The sequence below is a fragment of the Abramis brama genome (genome assembly GCF_963993115.1).
Source record: "Abramis brama genome assembly, chromosome: 10".
Lineage (NCBI taxonomy): Eukaryota > Metazoa > Chordata > Actinopteri > Cypriniformes > Leuciscidae > Abramis > Abramis brama.
In genome coordinates, this window is record NC_139972.1 from 3,472,501 (window position 1) to 3,500,000 (window position 27,500).

Below are 27,500 nucleotides of genomic sequence, written 5' to 3' on the forward strand. Positions count from 1 at the left end.
TGACTTTATATAGGTTATGTGAGATTTCCAGCTAATCTTGCGGTCAATGATGATACCTAAGAATTTAATTTCATTTGCCAATTCTAGTTCAAATTTATCAATTCTTATCTGGACTTTTGTATTTATTTGTTTATTACTAAATAAAATAAATGTAGTTTTATCTATATTTAGTGACAGTTTATTAACATCAAACCATTTTTTTAATGTTTTCATTTCTGCTTCCACTGTGTCCAGAAGCTGTCCCTAATTCTGATTGGAACAAAATAAAGTTGTATCATCAGCAAATAAAACACAATTTAATTGAGTAGACACATTACAAATGTCATTGATATATAATAAAAATAGCTTTGGTCCAAGGACTGATCCTTGTGGAACCCCACAAGTGACCCTCTGAAGCTGTGACCTGTCATTGGTGAACTGCACAAACTGAAATCTATTCCTGAGATAGTCACTAATCCATCTTTGTGCAACGCCCCTGATGCCATATATTTCAAGCTTTTTTAATAATATTTTATGATCAATGGTATCAAATGCTTTTTTTAAGTCTATAAAAATTCCAACTGAGTAATTTTTATTTTCTATTGCAGAGGTCAGTTTTTCAACCAGCTCTATTACAGCCATTTCCATGGATCGATTTGCTTGGAAGCCATATTGATGATCGTTTAATAGTTTATATTTTTCAATGAAACTGTCTAATCTTGTTTCAAATAGTTTTTCTAATATTTTTGAAAATTGTGGAAGGAGGGAAATTGGTCTGTAATTTGAGAATAAATGGCTGTCACCATTTTTGTAGATGGGGATGACTTTAGCTATTTTCATGTTGTCCGGAAAAACACCAGTTTGGAGAGATAAGTTGAAAACATAAGTTAATGGTTTAACAACAAATGTCATAACATCCTTAACTAGTGCCATGTCTATATCATTAAAATCGGTTGATTTTTTATTTTTAAATGTATTTATTATTTCATTTTCATCTACTGACTTTAGAAATATTGAGTTTGTATTTGATTTAATTATGTCAACATCCACACCTACTTTTAATTCTGGTTGCACAATATTATTTGCTAAATTGGCACCTACATTTACAAAATAATTATTGAATTCATTAGCAATATTGATTGGTTTAGTTATAGTTTTCAATTGGTTTGTGAAGTACTTTGGATATTCGCTTTTCTTAGTGTTTCCTTTGATTGCACTATTTAGTACCTTCCAAGTCTCTTTAATGTTACTTCTGTGTTGCTCTAGTAGATTATTATAATAGGCCTTTTTAGTTTTTCTTAATATATTTACTAGCTTGTTTTTATATAGTTTATATTTGAGTTCGGCTTCCTTTGTTCTTTTTTCTAAAAAGAGTTTATATAGGAGATTTTTCTTGTTACATGCATTTTGAAGTCCTTTGGTGATCCAGGGTTTGGCTTCATACTTTGACTGTTTTTGCATGCTCATAGGACAATGTTTGTTGAATAAGTGAGTAAAAATAGACAAGAATTTATTATAAGATTCATTTGGATCATTAATTGAGTAGACTTCATTCCAAGTCTGTATACTTAATTCTTGTTTAAAAGCTCTAACGGATACTGCGGTTTTGAGTCGTTTTAAACTATATACCGGTACTCCTTGTTTCTTTGTGTTTAGATTCTGAAACAAAAGTTGCAGTGTACTAAAGACAGGAAGATGATCACTTATATCGTTTATAAGGAGACCACTTTCTATTCTGCTGTCAACTGCATTTGTAAAGATATTGTCGATTAAAGTAGAACTATTTGCTGTGATTCTTGATGGTTTTGTGATAGTGGGAAAAAGACCTAAACTAAACATAGTATCCATAAAATCTCTGTGCTTTTGTAATTTGTGTACATTCAATAGGTCAATGTTATAGTCTCCACAAACAAAGGTTACCTTTGACATGTCAAACATTTCCACAATTCTGCTGTTAAATGCATCAATACATGACCCTGGAGTCCTATATATACAGCTTACCAGGATTGTTTGTGATTTTTTTAACCATTATTTCAACTGTAACACATTCCATCATATTATCTATTTCGATTGTCATATTTTTTACTAATTTACAGTTAAACCCACTACATACATATAAAGCTACACCACCTCCTTTTTTATTAGTTCTATTCACATTAAATAATTCATACCCATCGAGTTTGGTGTCACATTCTCTATTCACATTTAGCCAAGTCTCTGATAAGGCAATGATGTGAAAATTAGGAAATTGTCTTAAGTAGTCCTTAATTTCTTCAAAGTTAGTATACAGGCTTCGACTGTTGAAGTGTATTATTGATAAAGCATTGTTCATTCTTACACTGGATTTGAATTGATCGTTCGTATAATACTCGCAGTGGCAATTGTTTGTATAGAAGTGGTTCTCTGGATCTATTTCATTCTCCATATCATAATTTTTGTGATCAGTAAACTCAAAGCATTTCATGTTCATGCTGCATATATCATTCATCGCAGCGCTGTCGGATGATTTGAATTGATCGTGTTCCGCGTCGTCTCTTTCCTCTGTAGTACGAGTGGAGTTTTTTAACAGTTCGGTCATGTTTAGTAGTCTTTATTGTCACGTTCATCAATTGATCACCGAACAGTTTCATGTGATGCACCGTTATGGATTTTAATTCCTGTATGGATCCAAGTCCTGCAGTTCTTTTATCCATATGACTTTTGCGGATTCTGAAGGGCCAATTTGGCGAATCATAACTTTACAATTTCTAGTCCAGGTTGCATGTATTTTGTTTTGTCGTCGGAGAATACGCGCTTGTCGTGCTATATCAGCATTCTTTTTAGTCAAATGTTCATTTATGTACACTCCGGTTCCAGACAATTTTTTAGCTTCCTTGAGCAATCCCACTTTGCTTTTACGATTAATGAAGCGAACTATGATATTCGCCTTCCCATTTTCCCTTTTAGGAAAAGTATGACAAGCAGCGATGTCATTGCTTTTAATCGGCATGTTGAGATTGTTGAAAAACTGTATTACTTGTTGTTCTAGTGTTTGTAGTTCGTGAGCCGGTGCATCCTCACCTTTGTCAATGCTCGACGCCGCTCTGGCATACGTTTGATGGCGCGTCTCCAATCCAGTTATTATTATATCATCCATGCGGGTGTATTGTTCCAAGTCATCAACTTTCCTTTCCAGGTTCATGATCCGTTCGTCCTTTTCTTTAATTATTGTTTTGAGGAGTTTCACTTCGTCCATTAGCTCCATGAGCTTTGTTTGTTGTTTAGAGACTTTGCTCAATTCCTCCGACATAAAGCTCAATGATTTCTTAATTTCCTCCATTTCTTCGACTTTCATTTTTGGCGGCATTTTCTTTTCGTTTAGTTTGTACAGCTTTGATTCATTTAATTAAGAATCTTTCAGGTTAATATTCAAGAGGTTTGAGCAGCGTCTGGCTGACATGCTGCGTGTTGCGTGCTGCGTCACGTGTTGATTACCAATCGATAATCGATAAATGCGTTATTTTAAGTTCCAAGATTCTATCAAAAGCTGATTTACTCTATTTTGATCGCTACTGTAGACATCAGTGTTTATATTTGAACTTTAATCTTTTATCCCAGTACTTCTATGATAATTTGAACTATTGTCTCACAGAAATAATGAAACTATTATGAGGTTTAAAAGACCTTTTGTGAAGTTGTTTCATGACGACTCTCTCTGGGTCAGCGGCAGCGCCAACACAGATTTGAATGTTGCGATATGATTTTGTCAAAGGTTTAATAGACAGAGGAATATGAAGAAGAGTGTGTGTGTGTTTGAATGGAGATCACAGTATTTTAGAGATGAATCGTGCAGCTCTACTGTCTTATCTCTCTCTCAGCATATGAGCAGCGCGAGGGCTTTCAGTGCGTTCAGTCTCACGCCGCTTCCACACGTCCACTTGAAAACGATATTACGACACTCATAGATAACGACACATTTCATCCCCTGTTGGAAAAAAAGTGGCTAACTTCTGTCAACCTCGTCTATAAGCAAGGACAAAAATAAGCAATTTAATTTGAATGAATATCGATTATGGAATAAATAGGGGTGTGACGAGATCTCGTGTTACGAGATCTCGCGAGATTAAAACGCGACGAGATTTCTCGTCGAGGTGAAACTTTGTCTCGTGAGTTGTTGTGATGTCAGTGTGATGGAGCGTGAGGGTGAAATTAGTATTGAAGATGCCCCTGCCACTTTTAAATCATTTGTGTGCTGGGCCAATCACACACACACTCCGCGCACACACACACACTCACTGTCCCTCGCTCACTCGCGCGCGAACACACACACACTCACTGTTGCTCCTTGCTCGCACTCTTACTCTCGCTCACACTCAACCCGTCGTGGAGGACCGTTAAAATTAAACATGCTAGTCTTTCTGTCGTGATGTCCTGAAGCATCGCAGACGCGTAGGTTGTCGCCCACTATGACACACTATTCGAAATGAAACGATCGAATCTTGCGTCCCGACGCCCGTTGTCCTTTACGAATCTCCACGAAACGGATCGTGCCAAAATCGCGCTAAAATAGTGTAACCTGAACCAGGCAGGTAATAAACATTTGACCTATCGCGCAAATAACCTATTAAAGCACTAAGACATGGGAACAGTATAGCTAACATTCACATATCACAAGTCATATCGACATCGCAATATTAAACAATGTTATTGCACATCGCAGCTTTTCCTCATATCGTGCAGCTAGTTACTGCCCAAAGGTCTCAACTGCTGCCTGAAATCGTCGACATGCTTATATTCTTGAAAAAGAACATGACCATAATCTTAGTCTGTTCTGTGTAGTTAATTTATCTCTTTTTCATGCTTGAAGAAAAAAAAATGTTTCTGTTTGAACTTGTAGTTTTGAGAGAGCAGTACTTTGATTATGGATACACACTTACTGTTTGCATTTAAAGTGTTATGTCAGTTATTTATATTTATTTTATTTATACTGTTTTATTTTTCTTTATGTTCGATTTGTGGAAAGGAGTTAGATTTCTCATGTGAAATCGTACAGGGGAGAAGCCAGACGGTAGAGTTTATAGCAAAACATTTTGCAGTGTTTGCATGTCCTTTACTGCATAGAATTCATTCAAATAGAAGTAAAATAACATTCATTACAAGTTGATTTCAAAATGAACCTAAATTGTTTTGCATTTTGTGATTTTCAGTTGAATAAAAGTCTATTTTCCATTCATATATTTCATCATTGAGGATTTCTTAAAAATTGTGTAAAAATCTCGTCTTGTCTCGTTCTCGTGAACCCAATCTCGTGTCTCGTCTCGTCTCGTGGAGTAAGCGTCTCGTCACACCCCTAGGAATAAACTAATTTAATTTAAAATCGTAAAAAAAAAAAATTGCGATGGGTGAATCGATTTTTTTTCTCCCAGCCCTAACACACACACACACACACACACACACACACACACACACACACACACACACACATGTTCCTTAAAATGTTTACAAATACATCAAGCACACTCACACACACACACATTGGGTTTTCATGTTTTATGGGGACTTTCCATAGAAATAATGATTTTATATACTGTACAAACTGTATCTTCTATCCCCTAATGCTAACTGATGTATTTTAACAACATGAACTAATGAGTATTTGTATATATTTCATATTGACAGCATTATGTTATTTATTTTTTAAGTGTCATGTTTATCTTTGGATATAGGCTTAATGTGTGTCATTGTTCTCTACAGGTTGAGGGATTGTGGTGTCACAGATGAAGGTTGTGCTGCTCTGGCTTCAGCTCTGAGATCAAACCCCTCACACCTGAGAGAACTGGATCTGTCTGAGAATAAACTAGGAGACTCAGGCGTGAAGCTGATCTCTGCTGTACTGGAGAATCCTCACTGTAAACTGGAGAAACTGTGGTAAGATCATCTCCACCATAAAGACTCGGAGTGAATAAGGATTAATATGTAGATAGTGTATTCAATATATCTTTGGCGTAAGCCCCATCCGGTGGTTCAGTGACAGATTCCTGCTTGAGCCGTCAGATCCTGCCGGCGGTAGAAGGCAGCGGTGAGGAGTCTCCCTGAAGAGGAACATTTACATCTTACTATATTATTATCCCCCTAAAGAAAGTAAAACTAACAGTTAAATAAACCGGACGAACTACAAACCAGACAACAGATGCAGGATACAGTGAAGAGGGTTTTAAAGCACAAATGTTTGGTGTAAATCAACTTGTCTTGTAATGCTTGTGCAAACAGACCCTTGTAAAAGCGTGAGCATTTCCTCAAAATGTGTGTGTGCAGCTGAAAAGAGGGAAGTGGTGTGTGTTTCACCTGAACCAGGACTGTCACCATATCAGATTTATCACTACATGATTATCATGGCCAGAATAACACACAATAACAATATATCGCCATATCTGTGGAAATCTTGATAATAATAATAATAATAATAATGCTATCAGTCAAATTCATCTTTACTCTGTTTATTTTGTGTTATTTTTGAAAAAGAAGAATCACTTCATCACATACAAAAGGAACAATTACACTTAATGCGACCAGTTTGAAATAATGGTAACACTTTATCACAAGTATACAGTAACACAGCGCTTATAAATCATTTCCAAACTGTTAGTTTATAGTTAATGAATAGTGTATAATAGTATATAAGCTGTAGTTAATATATTAAGAGACTATATACAAATAGTGAGTTCTTCATTCATTGTCACTGTAATTAACAAAGTGTTATTGTTTAATTAGCTCTTATGTAAAGAGTTAGATAATGCTTTAACAACGTATTAACCATAAATAGTTCTCACTTTAGATTAGGTCACGGAAAATCAGAAAATGTCATTAAGTGCTTTAATACAGGCTTTATTGGACATTAATTACATTAGTATTAAAAGTTCCTTAAAATGTTTGCAAATACATGAAGAACAAACACACACACACACACACACACATTCTCTCTCACACACAGACACACACACACACACAGACACACACACACACACACACACTCTCTCACACACACAGACACACACAGACAGACACACACACACACACACACTCTCTCTCTCACACACAGACACACACACAGACACACACACACACACACACACACAGACTGTACATGATGTATAAGATGAGTCATATTTACAAAAGTTCATCACATCTTTCTGAGTTTTATTTCATTAGTATCATACAGCATCATACTACAGTTCTACATTCTCTTGACTAAATATTTAAATTGTATAAACAATATTGTCTCACAGAAATAATGATACTATTATGAGGTTTAAAATACCTTTTGTGAAGTTAACAAAGCGCCAACACAGATTTGAATGTTGCGATATGATTTTGACAAAGGTTTATTAGACAGAGGAATATGAAGAAGAGTGTGTGTGTGTTTGAATGGAGATCACAGTATTTTAGAGATGAATCGTGCAGCTCTACTGTCTTATCTCTCTCTCAGCATATGAGCAGCGCGAGGGCTTTCAGTGCGTTCAGTCTCACGCCGCGTCCACACAACAGCTGATTATGAAAGACTGACACCATTTATTCAAACACTAAAAACAAATACAGGTTCTCTCTCTCTCTCTCTCTCTCTCTCTCTCTCTCACACACACACACACATACACACACACACACACACCAAATTCCATACAGAGGTATGAGGGATTTGTTACTCTCACACTCTCTCTTTCTCACACACAAAAAAACAAAAAATAAATCAACAAGAAAACGAAAGCAAAAGACAGCAGCCCCTCACGGACGACTGCTGTCACATAATAAAACTTATAAAACGGTTAGTTCCAGTCCTTGATTCTGATTGGTCAATAGCTGTGCTTTATTCACGATGAAACACGGCTATGGCCGCTCCAGCCGACGGTTCTATTTATCACTGCGCCCTTAGCAACACCCTTAGCAACACCCTTAGCAACCACACGTATCAACATAAAGCACCTCCAAGGTTTACACAACAAATCACTGCCTTCGCAGCACCATGGTGCAGAGATTGTCCGATGCTGGTCTCGAGTCGAGGGAAGTTATGTCTGTGAGTGGACATAAGTGTGAGAGTTCACTACAGAGCTACTGGAGGCCAAACTTAAAACAAAGAAAGCACTGGAGCGACAGCATTCTCTCTGCAACAGAAAACCCTGCTGACAGTGCTGAGCCCCAACTAAAGAGAACCGCGGTAAATATCACCACAGTGGAGCCGACTGAAATGAGACAAATATTTAATGCGTGCACAAATTTCGTTTAGTTTGTACAGCTTTGATTCATTTAATTAAGAATCTTTCAGGTTAATATTCAAGAGGTTTGAGCAGCGTCTGGCTGACATGCTGCGTGTTGCGTCACGTGTTGATTACCAATCGATAATCGATAAATGCGTTATTTTAAGTTCCAAGATTCTATCAAAAGCTGATTTACTCTATTTTGATCGCTACTGTAGACATCAGTGTTTATATTTGAACTTTAATCTTTTATCCCAGTACTTCTATGATAATTTGAACTATTGTCTCACAGAAATAATGAAACTATTATGAGGTTTAAAAGACCTTTTGTGAAGCTGTTTCATGACGACTCTCTCTGGGTCAGCGGCAGCGCCAACACAGATTTGAATGTTGCGATTATGATTTTGTCAAAGGTTTAATAGACAGAGGAATATGAAGAAGAGTGTGTGTGTGTTTGAATGGAGATCACAGTATTTTAGAGATGAATCGTGCAGCTCTACTGTCTTATCTCTCTCTCAGCATATGAGCAGCGCGAGGGCTTTCAGTGCGTTCAGTCTCACGTCACTTCCACACGTCCACTTGAAAACGATATTACGACACTCATAGATAACGACACATTTCATCCCCTGTTGGAAAAAAAGTGGCTAACTTCTGTCAACCTCGTCTATAAGCAAGGACAAAAATAAGCAATTTAATTTGAATGAATATCGATTATGGAATAAATAGGGGTGTGACGAGATCTCGTGTTACGAGATCTCGCGAGATTAAAACGCGACGAGATTTCTCGTCGAGGTGAAACTTTGTCTCGTGAGTTGTTGTGATGTCAGTGTGATGGAGCGTGAGGGTGAAATTAGTATTGAAGATGCCCCTGCCACTTTTAAATCATTTGTGTGCTGGGCCAATCACACACACACTCCGCGCACACACACACACTCACTGTCCCTCGCTCACTCGCGCGCGAACACACACACACTCACTGTTGCTCCTTGCTCGCACTCTTACTCTCGCTCAAACTCAACCCGTCGTGGAGGACCGTTAAAATTAAACATGCTAGTCTTTCTGTCGTGATGTCCTGAAGCATCGCAGACGCGTAGGTTGTCGCCCACTATGACACACTATTCGAAATGAAACGATCGAATCTTGCGTCCCGACGCCCGTTGTCCTTTACGAATCTCCACGAAACGGATCGTGCCAAAATCGCGCTAAAATAGTGTAACCTGAACCAGGCAGGTAATAAACATTTGACCTATCGCGCAAATAACCTATTAAAGCACTAAGACATGGGAACAGTATAGCTAACATTCACATATCACAAGTCATATCGACATCGCAATATTAAACAATGTTATTGCACATCGCAGCTTTTCCTCATATCGTGCAGCTAGTTACTGCCCAAAGGTCTCAACTGCTGCCTGAAATCGTCGACATGCTTATATTCTTGAAAAAGAACATGACCATAATCTTAGTCTGTTCTGTGTAGTTAATTTATCTCTTTTTCATGCTTGAAGAAAAAAAAATGTTTCTGTTTGAACTTGTAGTTTTGAGAGAGCAGTACTTTGATTATGGATACACACTTACTGTTTGCATTTAAAGTGTTATGTCAGTTATTTATATTTATTTTATTTATACTGTTTTATTTTTCTTTATGTTCGATTTGTGGAAAGGAGTTAGATTTCTCATGTGAAATCGTACAGGGGAGAAGCCAGACGGTAGAGTTTATAGCAAAACATTTTGCAGTGTTTGCATGTCCTTTACTGCATAGAATTCATTCAAATAGAAGTAAAATAACATTCATTACAAGTTGATTTCAAAATGAACCTAAATTGTTTTGCATTTTGTGATTTTCAGTTGAATAAAAGTCTATTTTCCATTCATATATTTCATCATTGAGGATTTCTTAAAAATTGTGTAAAAATCTCGTCTTGTCTCGTTCTCGTGAACCCAATCTCGTGTCTCGTCTCGTCTCGTGGAGTAAGCGTCTCGTCACACCCCTAGGAATAAACTAATTTAATTTAAAATCGTAAAAAAAAAAAATTGCGATGGGTGAATCGATTTTTTTTCTCCCAGCCCTAACACACACACACACACACACACACACACACACACACACACACACACATGTTCCTTAAAATGTTTACAAATACATCAAGCACACTCACACACACACACATTGGGTTTTCATGTTTTATGGGGACTTTCCATAGAAATAATGATTTTATATACTGTACAAACTGTATCTTCTATCCCCTAATGCTAACTGATGTATTTTAACAACATGAACTAATGAGTATTTGTATATATTTCATATTGACAGCATTATGTTATTTATTTTTTAAGTGTCATGTTTATCTTTGGATATAGGCTTAATGTGTGTCATTGTTCTCTACAGGTTGGGGAAGTGTGGTGTCACAGATGAAGGTTGTGCTGCTCTGGCTTCAGCTCTGAGATCAAACCCCTCACACCTGAGAGAACTGGATCTGTCTGAGAATAATCTAGGAGACTCAGGAGTGAAGCTGTTTTCTGCTGGACTGGCGAATCCTCACTGTAAACTGGAGATACTGTGGTAAGATCATCTCCACCATAAAGACTCGGAGTGAATAAGGATTAATATGTAGATAGTGTATTCAATATATCTTTGGCGTAAGCCCCATCCGGTGGTTCAGCGACAGATTCCTGCTTGAGCCGTCAGATCCTGCCGGCGGTAGAAGGCAGCGGTGAGGAGTCTCCCTGAAGAGGAACATTTACATCTTACTATATTATTATCCCCCTAAAGAAAGTAAAACTAACAGTTAAATAAACCGGACGAACTACAAACCAGACAACAGATGCAGGATACAGTGAAGAGGGTTTTAAAGCACAAATGTTTGGTGTAAATCAACTTGTCTTGTAATGCTTGTGCAAACAGACCCTTGTAAAAGCGTGAGCATTTCCTCAAAATGTGTGTGTGCAGCTGAAAAGAGGGAAGTGGTGTGTGTTTCACCTGAACCAGGACTGTCACCATATCAGAGTTATCACTACATGATTATCATGGCCAGAATAACACACAATAACAATATATCGCCATATCTGTGGAAATCTTGATAATAATAATAATGCTATCAGTCAAATTCATCTTTACTCTGTTTATTTTGTGTTATTTTTGAAAAAGAAGAATCACTTCATCACATACAAAAGGAACAATTACACTTAATGCGACCAGTTTGAAATAATGGTAACACTTTATCACAAGTATACAGTAACACAGCGCTTATAAATCATTTCCAAACTGTTAGTTTATAGTTAATGAATAGTGTATAATAGTATATAAGCTGTAGTTAATATATTAAGAGACTATATACAAATAGTGAGTTCTTCATTCATTGTCACTGTAATTAACAAAGTGTTATTGTTTAATTAGCTCTTATGTAAAGAGTTAGATAATGCTTTAACAACGTATTAACCATAAATAGTTCTCACTTTAGATTAGGTCACGGAAAATCAGAAAATGTCATTAAGTGCTTTAATACAGGCTTTATTGGACATTAATTACATTAGTATTAAAAGTTCCTTAAAATGTTTGCAAATACATGAAGAACAAACACACACACACACACACACACACATTCTCTCTCACACACAGACACACACACACACACACAGACACACACACACACACACACACTCTCTCACACACACAGACAGACACACACACACACACACACTCTCTCTCTCACACACAGACACACACACACACACACACACACAGACTGTACATGATGTATAAGATGAGTCATATTTACAAAAGTTCATCACATCTTTCTGAGTTTTATTTCATTAGTATCATACAGCATCATACTACAGTTCTACATTCTCTTGACTAAATATTTAAATTGTATAAACAATATTGTCTCACAGAAATAATGATACTATTATGAGGTTTAAAATACCTTTTGTGAAGTTAACAAAGCGCCAACACAGATTTGAATGTTGCGATATGATTTTGACAAAGGTTTATTAGACAGAGGAATATGAAGAAGAGTGTGTGTGTGTTTGAATGGAGATCACAGTATTTTAGAGATGAATCGTGCAGCTCTACTGTCTTATCTCTCTCTCAGCATATGAGCAGCGCGAGGGCTTTCAGTGCGTTCAGTCTCACGTCACTTCCACACAACAGCTGATTATGAAAGACTGACACCATTTATTCAAACACTAAAAACAAATACAGGTTCTCTCTCTCTCTCTCTCTCTCTCTCTCTCTCACACACACACACACATACACACACACACACACACCAAATTCCATACAGAGGTATGAGGGATTTGTTACTCTCACACTCTCTCTTTCTCACACACAAAAAAACAAAAAATAAATCAACAAGAAAACGAAAGCAAAAGACAGCAGCCCCTCACGGACGACTGCTGTCACATAATAAAACTTATAAAACGGTTAGTTCCAGTCCTTGATTCTGATTGGTCAATAGCTGTGCTTTATTCACGATGAAACACGGCTATGGCCGCTCCACCCGACGGTTCTATTTATCACTGCGCCCTTAGCAACACCCTTAGCAACACCCTTAGCAACCACACGTATCAACATAAAGCACCTCCAAGGTTTACACAACAAATCACTGCCTTCGCAGCACCATGGTGCAGAGATTGTCCGATGCTGGTCTCGAGTCGAGGGAAGTTATGTCTGTGAGTGGACATAAGTGTGAAAGTTCACTACAGAGCTACTGGAGGCCAAACTTAAAACAAAGAAAGCACTGGAGCGACAGCATTCTCTCTGCAACAGAAACACTGCTGACAGTGCTGAGCCCCAACTAAAGAGAACCGCGGTAAATATCACCACAGTGGAGCCGACTGAAATGAGACAAATATTTAATGCGTGCACAATAAGCGGAGATGTTCAAATAAATTAAAATAAACAACAATAAAAAAAGTATCTCATGTTAGGCAGCATTTTAGCAACTAAATTAATAACATTAATAAAATAGATTAAAGACCTAACTGTTCTCTATCAAAATATGTGCCCTTGTGTTTTTATTTAGGCTATGTAAATATTTAGTTTAGTGCAGAGAGAAAATAACGGAATAAACAAAAAAATAAACGTTTTCTCATGCTGAGAGATAAGCTATGCCTATTTGTGTGAGGAAATTTCACAAATATTGTGTTGTAAAAAATAAAAAGAATGAGACAAAGTTTGAGAACGGTTTGTTGTTTTTATTTGAGCTTTCATGCATATTACACACTGGAGCGTTGTTGTTCACGGTCAGGGACTATTTCTTTCTAGCGGAAGGATTGCTTTTATTGATTTAACTGCTTTTATTGACATCCCTACGACACTCATAGATAACGACACATTTCATCCCCTGTTGGAACAAAAGTGGCTAACTTCTGTCAACCTCGTCTATAAGCAAGGACAAAAATAATGCAATTTAGTATCAGTATCGATTCTGGAATAAGGAAAATCTATAAATCATTGACAGCATTATGTTGTTATTTATTTTTAAGTGTCATGTTTATCTTTGGATATAGGCTTAATGTGTGTCATTGTTCTCTACAGGTTGTATGATTGTGGAGTCACAGATGAAGGTTGTGCTGCTCTGGCTTCAGCTCTGAGATCAAACCCCTCACACCTGAGAGAACTGGATCTGTCTGAGAATAAACTAGGAGACTCAGGAGTGATGTTGCTGAAGGATCTGAAGGATGATCCACATTATAAACTGGAGACACTAGGGTAAGAATAGTTTTTAACGATTTTTGGAGTGTAATGATAATTTCTGCTGGTTCTGTATCAGCTGTCCGTTGTGTGAAAGTGACCTTTCTATCCCTGGTTATTCAGATATTGCTCAATGTCCCGTAGTGCAATGGGGGGGGTGCGGGAAGGGGGGAGGTTAGAGGGGAATTAGTAGTCGTATAAGTTTTCTTTCTTTTATTGCAAAATATTTTGTATACTTTGTCAAAATAAATAAAAACACTAAAATACAAAAAAAAAAAAGAAAGTGACCTTTCATGTGATTTTGATTTTGTAAAGTGACTTTGAGCATCAGACAAAAGCTATATTAAAAAGCTTTAAAAAAGCTATGTTTGAGAATGAATTAATATAGATTATCTAGTTAGTTTTCTTATGAAAAGTTGTGACAGACGTAATATCTCATACTGCATATGTGACTGTGTGTGTGTTTTATTTTAGGATTAGCAATCAGATGAGAGTCTGATCTTCTGATGATCATCTGATGGTGAATAAGGATCCACTACAGAGACTCACAGTCAACAGAATCACCAGAGACTGAAGATACAGTGACTTCACTGTTATAAATTAAGACTTCATTTAGATTTCAACGATCCTCTGACAGACCTGATGAGGCGGCAGTGAAACACCTTTTATTTTAGAGCAGCAGATTACATTATTTTCAGACTTAAAAAAAATGGCCAAACTGTTCGCAGTGCTCTGCCCAAAGCGGTTTGAGCACCCTGATGCTGAGGAGAACATGCTGGAGCTGGCCCGGTTCTACTCAGAAGACATGCCCAAGCCAGAAGACGCAGTGGAGGAGTTTCACTCTTTTCCTGCATTGTATTCAGAGTTAAAGATGGATCTCACCACCGACGCCGTCCTGCCATTCCTCATTGCCAACGACATGGATAGAGCACGGATAGAGCCGACCCACACCTGACCCTGACCCACACCTGACCCTGACCCACACCTGACCATTCTCCACAGGATTTATAAAACCCTTCCCATCAGCAGCGCCAGTGCCGAACGAAGTTACAGCCATCTGCGGCTCATTAAGACATACTTGCGTTCGTGCATGGATGAGGCCAGACTGTCAAATCTCACCTTGCTGTGTGTGGAGCGGGACATACATATTGACAAGGACAAAGTGGTTGGCAGATTTGCCACCATGAAGGAGAGGAGGATGAAGATTTAATAAGGGACCATGATATGTATATAGTTTTGTTAGATTTATTTGTTCTGGAGGATAGTTAAGCAGACAACAAAATGGTAAATAAAAAATATCGTCTTTAAAAATGTGTATTTTAGTTATGAATAAGTCACTCAGTCAGAATGTTATAAATCAGTTGTTTTTCTCAAAGTTTTCATCCCAGTTAAGTTTTCATGTACAGTGACGTGCGGTCTGGGTATGCAAACTAGGCACTGCCTACCCTGCCAAAATTCAAAAATAAAAATGTTTATTATAATAAACTTGTATTTGTATTTTTACTGTTTATTCTTGTGATTTATATATGCAATATGTGTGTTATTCCAATTATTTAGACGTTATGATGACAAATGTAGCAGTTACGCATAATCAAATAAAAAACAAATGGTAGAATAAGTAGATTTATAAATAAATCAGGTAATCTGGCTTTCATAACTCAGTGCCTAGCCTCTTTAAGACATCACCGCACGTCACTGTTCATGTAGCACCTGTAGCCTACATATGGAGTTGTAAACAAACTTTGTGTTCAATATATATAATAGTGCCATGTCAATTATATAATGTGGCACTGATTGAGCGCACTTGGCCTGTTCAGCACCATCGCTTTTATTCTTGACTGGCAAACTGTTTTCTTTGTTCGTCAATACAAACTTGTCAAAAAATGTGGTTTTATTTAACATATAAGCTTACTTGGCTCAACAAGTGACACATTATTACATATGCATTCATCAGATATTTTACGTTTTTTTTAACGGTTTTAATTTTATAATGAATTGGTGGCAGAGTGTCCCATGATGAAGCTCCGCCCCCACTGTACTGAGTCTAGCTCCGCCCCCACTGTACTGAGCGTCTAGCTCTGCCCCCACTGTACTGAGAGTCTAGCTCTGCCCCCACTGTACTGAGAGTCTAGCTCCGCCCCCACTGTACTGAGAGTCTAGCTCCACCCCCACTGTACTGAGAGTCTAGCTCCACCCCCACTGTACTGAGAGTCTAGCTCCGCCCCCACTGTACTGAGAGTCTAGCTCCGCCCCTGCGCAGCAGCTAGAGTTCTTACCAGAACCAGGAAGTATGACCACATTAGCCCGGTTCTGTCAACACTGCACTATTAAACATTTTATAAATTTTAAAATATTGCTGATTACTTACAAAGCACTAAATGGTTTAGCTCTGCAGTGCTTGAGCGAGCTCTTAACGCATCCTGAAGTATCGATATACTTGGTATCGAAAAGGATCGATCCTCACATAAAAATATCGATCCAAATGTGTTTTTTTACCAGTAATTTTTTATTAATTTAGCACGCAATTCAGTGCATAAAATAAGCTTCTAAGTGGAAAAATAAGCGAATGTTAGCGGATAATTGTGTAGGATAGAACTTTTTCTCCTAGTCATCTGGATACAAGACGAAACCAATCAATCACAGAGAGCGTTCGATGCTGGTGCTTCGCTGAGCTCACAGGCCCAGTGCGTTTGGGAAACGAAGCCTTGCTTAGATGACAGAGAAACAATCGGGAGTTATTTCGCAATAAACAAACCAAAAGTGTACGTAACGGTTCAAAATGTTGACATCAGTAAGATTTTTTTAATGAAATTAATATTTTTATTCAACAAGGATCGATGCATTAAATTGATCAAAAGTGACAGTCAAGGGTTTTACACTGTTAAAAAAAATCTACTTCATATAAATGCTGTTCTTTCAACTTTGTTCATCAAATAATTCTGCATAAAATGTATCATGGTTTCCACAAAAATATGAAACTGTTTCCAACATTGATAATAATAAGAAATGTTTCCTGAGCAGCAAATCAGCATATTAAAATGAATTATCATCATGACTGGAGTAATGATGCCGAAAATTCAGCTTTGATCACATGAATAAATTACAGTTTACTATGGCATAGAAAACAGATAGCCTTTGTTAAATTGTAATATATCAGTTTTTACTGTATTTCTGATCAAATAAATGCAGAAGAGAATTAAAAATCTTACAGACCCCAAACTTTTGAACAGTAGGCTAGAACTAGTAGGCTAGAACTAGTAGGCTAGTACTATAATTAGGGTAGTTTTGTAAAAGTCACTGACTAATTACAGGCGAGTTGAGAGCACAAATCACAAAATATTTAGTAGTCATGAAAACATATTCAGATTTAGTATATTAATGATGCATTCACCTCATAAATCATGACACACTGCTCTAGCACAGGAAAGTGCATACAAGTTCAAGTTCATGCTTTTAAAATGAAAAAGTATCGGTATCGATATCGGCGATACTGGCCCTGTGTTTACTTGGTATCGGATCGATACTGAAATTTGCAGTATCGCCCATCACTACTTCACGTCTATTGCGATCTCAAAATTCCGGCCAGTTGATAATACCTAGAATATCTAAATCGACTGCTGGCGGTAGATCCTTCTCCTATTTAGCACCAAAACTCTGGAACAGTCTTCCTAACATTGTCCGGGAAGCAGACACACTCTGTCAGTTCAAAGCTAGACTAAAAACACATCTCTTTGACCTAGCATTCACATAACACATTATAGACTTCTATAATTCAATGTTAGGTTGCATAGATCAGGTCAGCCGGAACCGGGAACACTTCCCATAAATCTTGATGTACTCGTTACATCATAAGAAGAATGGCGTCTACGCTAATATTAGTCTCTCTGTTTATCCCGAGCTTTACCGCAGTCCGCCGTATCCAGGCCGGATCCAGATCTGATGAAGGACCTGCGCCTGGACGCGACGACAGCGCAGTGCTGAAGTGTCCACTAGTCTCTCCCCTGTGAAGGCCTCCTTCCCTTTACGCCTGTACAGATAAAACGTTGTCAAAATAGTTCTGGTTCACATGGCTACGCGGAAACGATAAATAATTTGGTATTATACATTTTTATGGCCAGACAAGTAATTTGTTGAGGTCAATTTGTAAAGAAAGACAGCCCTCCTGTGCACATATATGTTCAAACGTGCATACATATAGACTAAACACGTAATACGCATGTGCACGCCATCAGCGTTTACACAGGTTCACCCTGGAGCCTGTTTCAAGGTTTGTGTTCTCGAGCCACCAGCCCAGGTGAAAAAAAAGTTCACTAAAATACATTTTATTTAAGTGCACTTAGTACACTTCCATAATGTACTTAAAGTGCTCTATTTTCACGCACTTATTTTGTACTTAATATACTAAAAGCTTATCTTTAGTACTTCTTAAGATAAACTTAAGATCATCTTAGTGTACTCAACTGTGCTATTTTGAGACACACTGAAGATGAACTAAAGTGTATTTTTAATATACTATTTCAGCTTTTAAAAAATATTTTGTTACCACTTTTAGTAAAACTGAAACCATCTTTAATGCATTTTAAATACAATAATAAATTATTTAAAATATAATAATAATATATCATTAATATATACAAATTATACTTATAATGTATTCCTAGGTTAAAAAAAGTGCACTAAAATACATTTTATTAAAGTACACTTCCATAATGTACTTAAAGTGCTCCATTTTCACACACTTATTTTGTACTTAATATACTACAAGTTTTTCTTTAGTACTTCTTAAGATAAACTTAAAGTCCCTGTAAAGTCAAAATTAAGTATGTGTTCTGAGTTAGTCACACCACAGAAAAATGTGTTATTAGCCACCCAGCCAAATTTGAATGATAAAAAAAGCCGGCAAGTACATAAAATAAGCTATCAAAATCTTGAAAAAATGAGCAGGAGTCTCTGCTCTCAAACGCTGGGGGCGTGTCCACTGGCTGCGCTGAAACCACACCCACTCGCGGGAAACCTACCGTCGCCACACTCAACTGTCACTGCTACAGACGGAATGGATGCTCCTAGCAGCTTAATTTGTTTTACAAAGCCATACATGTTCGAGCCTGGACTACCTACTATAATTATAACATAAGCACACAAGGCAACTTACACTCATTGGTGGGCACGCACTGCCGACGATGGCACCAGTTGTCGGTGCGACGGGAGGATGAAGGCCGAGGCGGGAGTTCGGCCCCATGCATTCACCAGTAACAGCGGGTTATCAGTGAATCCCAGTTGTCTCCGACTAAAGTTTATAAAACTATCCCGTGTAAAATGATCACTACAGAGGCGGGTTTTGGCGGTGATCCTCGACTGATCAAGGTGGCTCTTCACAAAATTAATCCACCTCTTGTTGATATGATCGTTTTTCGGAAATTTAAATAAGCACACCGATTTGTTTTGTACGTGATCGCATCCAGGTAATACGCATTTCCGTGACGAAGGCATAGCTAGCTAGCAAACTGTAGGATGTAGTAACTAATAGTACTGACAGTAACTCGCGATCGGTAAACTGATGTGAATGTGCTATATTGTTAGGGGAGGGGCCAGCGTCAGGGGCTCCAGTGCGTCATCAAGTAGGGGCGTGTCCAGGAGCTCAGGGGCTTCAGTGCGTCATCGAGCCCCCGTTTTAGCCCCGCCCAAAAAATCCGGAACACAGCAATGGTGAAAAACTGTTTAACGGTCTAACTCCACAATTCAGTACTTCACAGTTCACAGTCTTTGTAATATGATTTAGCAATACATTTCTAACATTTATAATGTGTTTAGAATTTTTTTTTAGAATTGCCTTTACAGGGACTTTAAGATCTTAGTGTACTCAACTGTGCTATATTTAGACACACTGAAGATGAACTAAAATATACTTTTAACATACTATTTCAGCTTTCTTTTTTTTTTTTTTTTTACCCCTTTTAGTACAATTGAACCCATCTTTAATGCATTTTTAAATACACTTATAAATTATTTAAAATATAAGAATATATAATATATACAAATCATATTTATGTATTGCTCACATAATTTTTATATAGTAAATAATTTATTTCAAATATATTTTAACTATGTTAACAGTACCTTTATAAAACATAATTAAATATGTTAATGGTGTATTTTAAAAGTAGTCAAGTACACCATTACTGTGTTATCAGTAGCATTTTCTGCCTCATTTATGCTAAAATTATACTGTTAAAATGTTAATATTGGTAAAATTGTCCACTATTGTGCAGACACTTCATGAAGCTGTTGCTTTTAATAAAATAACTATTTTAAAGTTAGATGTAATACATTTGATAAAAGTAACAGTAAATGTAATTCATGTAAATGTAAACACCCATAGTTTAAAAGGATATACCACAGATACAATACAGCACAGGTATGTAATGTACAAACAAACAGCATCTCTTTCTTGAAAAACACTTTAATTTTTTGAGACATTATTCACACAAAAGTCCAAACAGACATTATAGTAGAGGTGGGAAAAAAAGAACACAAGTGGCAAGCTTAAACTATAAAATTATTAAACTACAGCATACAGTACGTATCTTAAATATGAACAAAACACGATTTTCTTTTCTTTTTTAATTTTACAATCCTTTCCCAAACAAACCTTAAGAAAAAAACAACAACAACAAAAAAAATTAACTTAACAGTGTTGTTTTTTTTCGACACAAAACTTTCGTTATCGCATTTTCGCCATATCACAGCTCTCACCTCTGACTGCGTCGCGCCCGGAAACTCGGATATCAGTGTCTGCCGAAGAAAAAAAAGACATTAGTACCAGGCTGGTTTGTGAACCATATAGCTACAAAATTATTCATAGTAGCCACCTTCTGCTTATAGGATATAATGCTTGCTAGAAAGTAGTTGCAAAACATTTAAGAATTCCGTTAATCTTCAAAAGGAAAACTGAGATATCGTAGGCTAATGAAACCTGGGAGATTTAACTTATATCCCTCTGATGAACGATTCACCAAAACTGTTCACGTTTGAAAAAGTTAATTGCAAAAAACATTACCTAATCCATACGAATCGCGTGGTTTCCTCCAAGTTCTCTAAAGAAACACGATCGCTCCAGTTTAAATTTAGATTTCTAATCTAAATTATTAGAAATCTAATCACATTCAAGGAACGCACAGCAAGCTTCTTCTTCTTCTTCTTCTTCTTCTTCTTCTTTTTTATTGGCGGTTAGCAACTATTTCTTGTGCATTACCGCCACCACTGGACTGGAGTAAGAAACGGGAGTTCCTGACTATTCTGTACTGTTTTAAACAAACAAAATAAACAAACAAAACAAACAAATAAACAAACAAAAACAATCAGATAAAGTAGAGTTTATATCCTTTTAAAAATGCCTGTACTTTTCAAAAAAGAAAGTAAGAAACCAAAAATTTCTCCTGAACTTCTTTCCTATAAGGTCTTAGTATCTAGAGACACTTGCTTTGCTTCCAGCTGATTAACAAGCCTTTGCCTAGCCTGATTGTATTTATGGCAGTAAATTATTACATGCTCTACTGTTTCAGGTGTATGGCTCTGGCAATACTCACAATTTCCATCACCATGCTTTCTCATTAAGAACAGTGTACTATTCAGCTTTGTATGACCCAACCTCATCCTAGTCAGCACAATTTCTTCCCGTCTAGATCTGGTTGTGTGTGTGTCTTTTCCCACTTCCCCTTGTATCCTATATAGATGTCTTCCTGTGCACCCATTGGCCCAGATATGTTGCCACTTTTTAATGGTTTTAGCCTTAACTATACTTTTTATCTCTGCTTTACTGTATTTCACGTCTATATCTATATTGTTTTCCCCTGTTGCTCTCTTTGCATGTTCATCAGCCAGTTCGTTACCCTCCACTCCTATATGAGCTGGAACCCATAAGAATGTCACCCTCCTTCCTGATGCTTGCAGTCCATTTGCTAGCTGTAAAATTTCAATTAAAATATCTTCCCTTGATTCAGACTGAGAGTTCTGAATACTAATCAGTGCTGAACTAGAATCAGAGGCAATCACTGCCTGCAAACAATTATTTGACTCTAGCCACAAAATTGCTAGCCATATGGCTACCAGTTCAGCAGCATACACTGCTAGGTCATCATTTATCCTTTTAGCCTTTACTATGCCCACCTCAGGGATTACATAAGCTACCCCTACTCTCTTCTCAATATTTTTAGACGCATCTGTACAAACCTTTACATACTGTTTTTTCTGTTATATAGTTTCTTACCCCATATTTATCCACTCCATCGTTCTTCCTTTCCTCCAACAGTCCTAAATCAACCTTCAATCCCTCTAATATCCAAGGAGGCACTACTGGATATGCCACAGTTGGGCTGATGTTCAGAGAACCAATTCCCATATTATTCACCTTATCTTTTATAACCCATCCATAACTCTTAACTTTCATACTTTCTTTTTCCCGACATTCCCTTAACACTGTCTGAGACATGTGGTTCTCTTTATGCCCCTTGATATTTGCCCAGTATACCAGTGCTAGCTGGTCCCTCCTCAAATGCAGTGGCACCTCCCCCACCTCTACTTGAATTGCAGCTACTGGAGAAGTTTTAATTGCTCCACTAATTATCCTCATTGCTTGATTATGCATACTATCAATTTTGCTTAAACTTGTCTTGGAAGCTGATCCATATGCTATACAGCCATAGTCAAACACTGATCTCATTAGACCTGTATAGATGGTTTTTAATGCTGACCTTGTAGCCCCCCAATCTATCCCACACAGACATCTCATGACATTTAGTATCCTTTTACATTTATCTACCATCTTTTGGATGTGACATGCCCATGTCAACCTCTTATCAAACCAGACTCCCAGATATTTAAAGATCTCAACCCTCTCCAGTTCTTTACCTGACACCATTATTTTTAATTCTTGACTAATTTTTTTCCTTGTAAAAAACATAACCTTAGTCTTCTCTATTGAGATCCTAAACCCCCATTGCACTCCCCATTGCTGAACTTCATTCACAGTATCTTGCATATTACTCACAATAAACTCAATGTTCCTCCCCTTCTTCCACATTGCACCATCATCCACAAATAACGCTGCTCCATCTATGCCTTGCACGCCTTTAAATATCTGGTCTATCATAATTACAAATAATAAAGGACTCACAATGCTTCCTTGAGGGGTACCATTTTCTACTCTAAAACTCTCACTTAGTTCCCCATCAATTCTAACTCTCAACGTTCTTTCAGATAAGAAAGCTCTAATCCACTGATACATCCGTCCCCTAATTCCCATCTGGTTTAATTTAATTAATAGTCCTTCTGTCCACATCATATCATAGGCTTTCTCTATGTCAAAAAATACTGCCACCACAGTCTCTTTATTCACTTGGGCCTTTCTTATTGCTTCCTCCAGGCATACCACTGGGTCCATAGTACCCCTTCCCCTTCTGAAGCCACTCTGGTACCATTGCAACCATCCTTTTGACTCTACCCAATACACCAGCCTATCATTTATCATTTTCTCCATTGTCTTTCCCATCTGCGATGTCAATGCTATAGGTCTATAACTGCTTGGACTATGAGGGTCTTTCCCCGGCTTCCTAATTGGTACAATAATAGATTCCTTCCACTCTTTAGGGATGATTCCCTCCACCCATATCTTATTGTACAACTTCAACAGGACATCCTTCCCACTATCACTCAGGTTCTCTAACATAGAGAAGCATATATTGTCTTTCCCTGGAGCTGACTTTCCTAATTTCCTCAGTACTCTATTCAACTCTCCTTTTGTAAATGTCACATTCAGACTATCACTTTCCCCATCCCCATTCTCAATCACCCTTAGATTTTTAGACACAGTTTCTTCTCTCCCTTTTTTTCTTCATTACTAAGGTTTTCTGAACTGTGTACTTTAGCTAATGTTTTTCCTATAATTTCTGCTTTCTCCTTACTAGAGGTTATACTGTCAACTCCATTAATCATCACAGGATACCCATATTCCCTACCATTTCCTTTCATTTTCCTAATCATCCCCCAAACCTTCTCTATTGGAGTTGTTCGTCCTAAAGAGTCGCAAAACTTCCTCCAGTACTCCCTTTTTGCTTTCCTGACATTTTTCCTTACCATTGCTTGCGCTCTCTTGTACTCTATCAAATGCTGGAAATTGTGTGTTCTCTTAAGTAATCTAAATGTCTTGTTTCTTTCTTTAACAGCTTCCTTACACTCTCTTGACCACCATGGCACTATTTTATTCAAGCATTTAGGTTTGGATGTTGGTATAGTGGCATCTGCTGCTGCTATAATGCTTGAACTTATTTCTCTAGTTAGCACTTCAATACTTTCACTTCCATCAACAAATGATAGCCATTCCTCACTTAGCTCTACAAACTTATCCCAGTCAGCTTTCTCTACAAACCACTTCTCTACTTTCACTTCATTCTCTTTCTCTATCTCCACACCTATTTGTACCTTTATAGGATAGTGATCACTACCCACTGTATTCCCTCTTAATACCTCCCATTCACATTTGTCCGCCACATTTCTAGTACCAAAGGTTAAGTCTATTGCTGACTCTGTCCCTCTAGACACATCTATCCTTGTACCAGATCCATCGTTAAGACAGATTAGCTCTTCCTCTTCTATAAATCCTTCCAATACATTACCATTTACGTCATCTTTATCACCCCATAAAGTGCTATGTGCATTAAAATCACCACACCAAATGACTCTGCCTTCCAAATCTTTCCAAATTTCCTCAAGCTGGCTGCTTTCTAACTGTTTACATGGGTTGTAAAAATTAATAACTTTAATATTACCCTCTTTTACCCACACTTCCACAGTGACATATTCCAATTCCCCTCCTTTCTTAATTTCACTGCACTGCAACCCTCTCTGTATAAAAGTTATAACACCTCCACCTTTACCATTCTCTCTGTCCCTTCTTACTGCATTATACCCTTTTATGATACAATCTAGCCTGGGAATTAACCATGTTTCTTGAACACAAATAATATTGGGCTTCTCCTTAACATCTTCCACATATTTCTTAAACTCCTGGCCATTCGCAATTAAGCTCCTGGCATTCCACTGGAGTATTGTTAACACCATTAAGAGGATCCAACCCATGACTGTGATTGTTGAGTTTCCTCAAGGGTTCCTCTAATATTTTCCCACTGTAACCCTTTCACATCCAAATACTTCTCAGCAGTTTTTACTATAATCTTAATCCTTTCAGTCCTACTAGTCGTCTGGGCTGAGCAATTAATGATTTCTGCCATGAAAAGCACAAAGCCTATTTTGCTCACTATCAAAGTTTCTTCCTGAATCCTGTCACACTTTACACATCCATCATTGTCTTTACTCTTGTTTACTGCATTTGGTAATGTCTTTGGTACTTTCCTGGCTGCTTCAGCATACGTGATTTCCTGATACACTTTAACCTTCTGCACTTCTTGCATTCTCTTGTACACCTCACACCCACCATATGCAGCACTATGATCCCCACCACAATTGCAGCATTTTTTCCTTGCCCCTTCTTCACATTCATCATATTTGTGTTCACCGCCACATTTACTGCACCTTATTTTCCCTCTACACGCTGCTGCCACATGCCCAAATCGTTGGCAGTTGAAGCACCTTAAAGGGGGTGGTATGTACATCTTAACCTCGTAGCTCATGTACCCTATAAAAACTTTCTCTGGAAGTCTTTCTTCCTCAAAGGTAAGCAGAACTGAGAGACTATCACATACTACACCCTCCCTTTTTGTTTTTAATCTTTTCGCCTCGCTCACCTTTACATTTTTTATGTTTGCACACATTCCTTCCATTGACTCCTTCTCAGGTATTCCTGTTATTACTCCTCTAATTCTGCTTTGAACTTTCACCCCTTTTACTTTCTGTCCATTTAATGCATTTACCCTGACTGCCTTCTTTTGCTGATCCTCATCCTTACACTCCACCAACAATGATCCATTCCTTAATTTTTTCACACTAATTACATCCCCAATTTCCTTATATATGGCTTTCGAAAGTTGTATAGGACTCCATACATCAAAAGTCGCTCCCTCCTGCACCAGTGTGATAAATACCTTAAACTCTGTTCCTTTTTCCCTATCTTTTCCCTCAGAATAATCATCTGGCATTTGCAATGGCTTGTTTTTCTTCCGCTTATTTCCACTCACACTCGCACCCTCAACATCCATCATCACTTCCTACTCCGTCCTTCCTTCAGTCCCACGTGGTGCGGCACATGCGACCTATGGCCGTTGGTTGCGTGAGAAGATCAGAACCCACGCGCCTCGACAAACAACAAGCGGACCTCCACCGTGCGTCCCAGATTGAAACCTGCAGCAAGCCAAAGAGCTTCGACTACGGAAATCTCGCAATCAACAAGAACAACTGATCGCTCTTTCTTTCCAAATGGCTGATTCCGCACAGCAAGCTCTGAGTGAGGTGTGAGCTCATTATTATCACAAGAACCAATCACAGCCGTTCAACGGCTCTGGAACCAATCAGGATTAGTCACGTGTGTTATTCGTATTTTTCAAATTTAAACAAGTACAACATATTTTTGGACAACATTTAAACGTCTTTGGAAAATGTATCTATGATGCATTTAAAATAATATGATGTTGATATCCTTGTGGAAATTTCAGTAGTAAAAACATAATGTAATGGACAACAGCCCTTTACAAGTATAGCCTACAAACAAGTAAAAGTGAACAACATTCATTTAAAGTGCTTATTGCAATGCTTAATAATAGTTGACAAATGTTTATAATACATTAGAAGTTGGTACATTATACAAAAATCAAAAATATTAAAATCATAAATATTACAAATATATTGCAGTAGGTCTAAGTGTTTAAAGTACTTTAAACACACTAAAAGCTTAATCATTTTGCTATGTTCTTACACAAGTTACACAAATGTACTTTAAGTAGTAGTTCAACATAAGTATATTTTCTTTAAATACACTAAAACTTCACACAAATGGTATGATTGTTTAGCATATTTCTTAAAAATTTAACTAAGCATATATTTATTACCAATATACTTATTGTGCAATTTTTAGAAATATATTAAAAGTATGCTTGTGTTTAGCATATTTCTTAAAAGTATAATTAAGCATATATTTATTACCAATGTACTTCTAGTGCATTTGTTAGAAATATATTAAAATTATGCTTGTGTTTAGCATATTTATTTAAAGTATAATTAAGCATATATTTATTACCAATGTACTTCTAGTATACTTTTTAGAAACATATTAAAATGCAATTCAATGTATTTTTAATGCACTTCAAATAAGCATGTTGGTAATACAAATGTATTATAAACATACTATTTGTATTTCAAGTATATTTTTAATACATTTAATACTACGTCTTTTTCACCTGGGAGGCACTGTTGCTGTGCGAATGAGCGGCCGGAGCGGGTCAAGGGCTTTCTGTTAGAGCGGTGTCGTGTTAGCGGCCCCTAAGTTAAGAACTAATGATCTTTACAATGGAAGTGAATCAGTCAAAACTAACTTTAGCTGAACAATAACTTTATTCTAGAGCTGCTGTAAAGCCAAACAATCTCTGTCA

General features: G+C 37.3%; 2 protein-coding genes across 10 annotated transcripts in view; one reads left to right on the forward strand and one right to left on the reverse strand.

Annotated features, from left to right (window-relative positions):
* The window catches only part of LOC311091393 (uncharacterized protein), a 354,781-nt gene that overhangs the window by 220,534 nt on the left and 106,747 nt on the right, over positions 1-27,500 (reverse strand). The gene's annotated exons all lie outside the window — the stretch shown is intronic.
* Positions 1-27,500, forward strand: part of LOC311091343 (uncharacterized protein) — a 530,654-nt gene that overhangs the window by 207,610 nt on the left and 295,544 nt on the right. For all 9 annotated transcript variants that reach the window (XR_014608050.1, XR_014608051.1, XR_014608052.1 and 6 more), the window contains 2 exons: positions 5,713-5,886; positions 10,597-10,770. Coding sequence is in view for 4 of the 9 variants with exons in the window: in XM_084127242.1 (XP_083983368.1) it covers positions 5,713-5,886; positions 10,597-10,770 (348 nt within the window). In the remaining 5 variants the exon portion in view is untranslated. The remainder of the gene's footprint in view (positions 1-5,712; positions 5,887-10,596; positions 10,771-27,500) is intronic.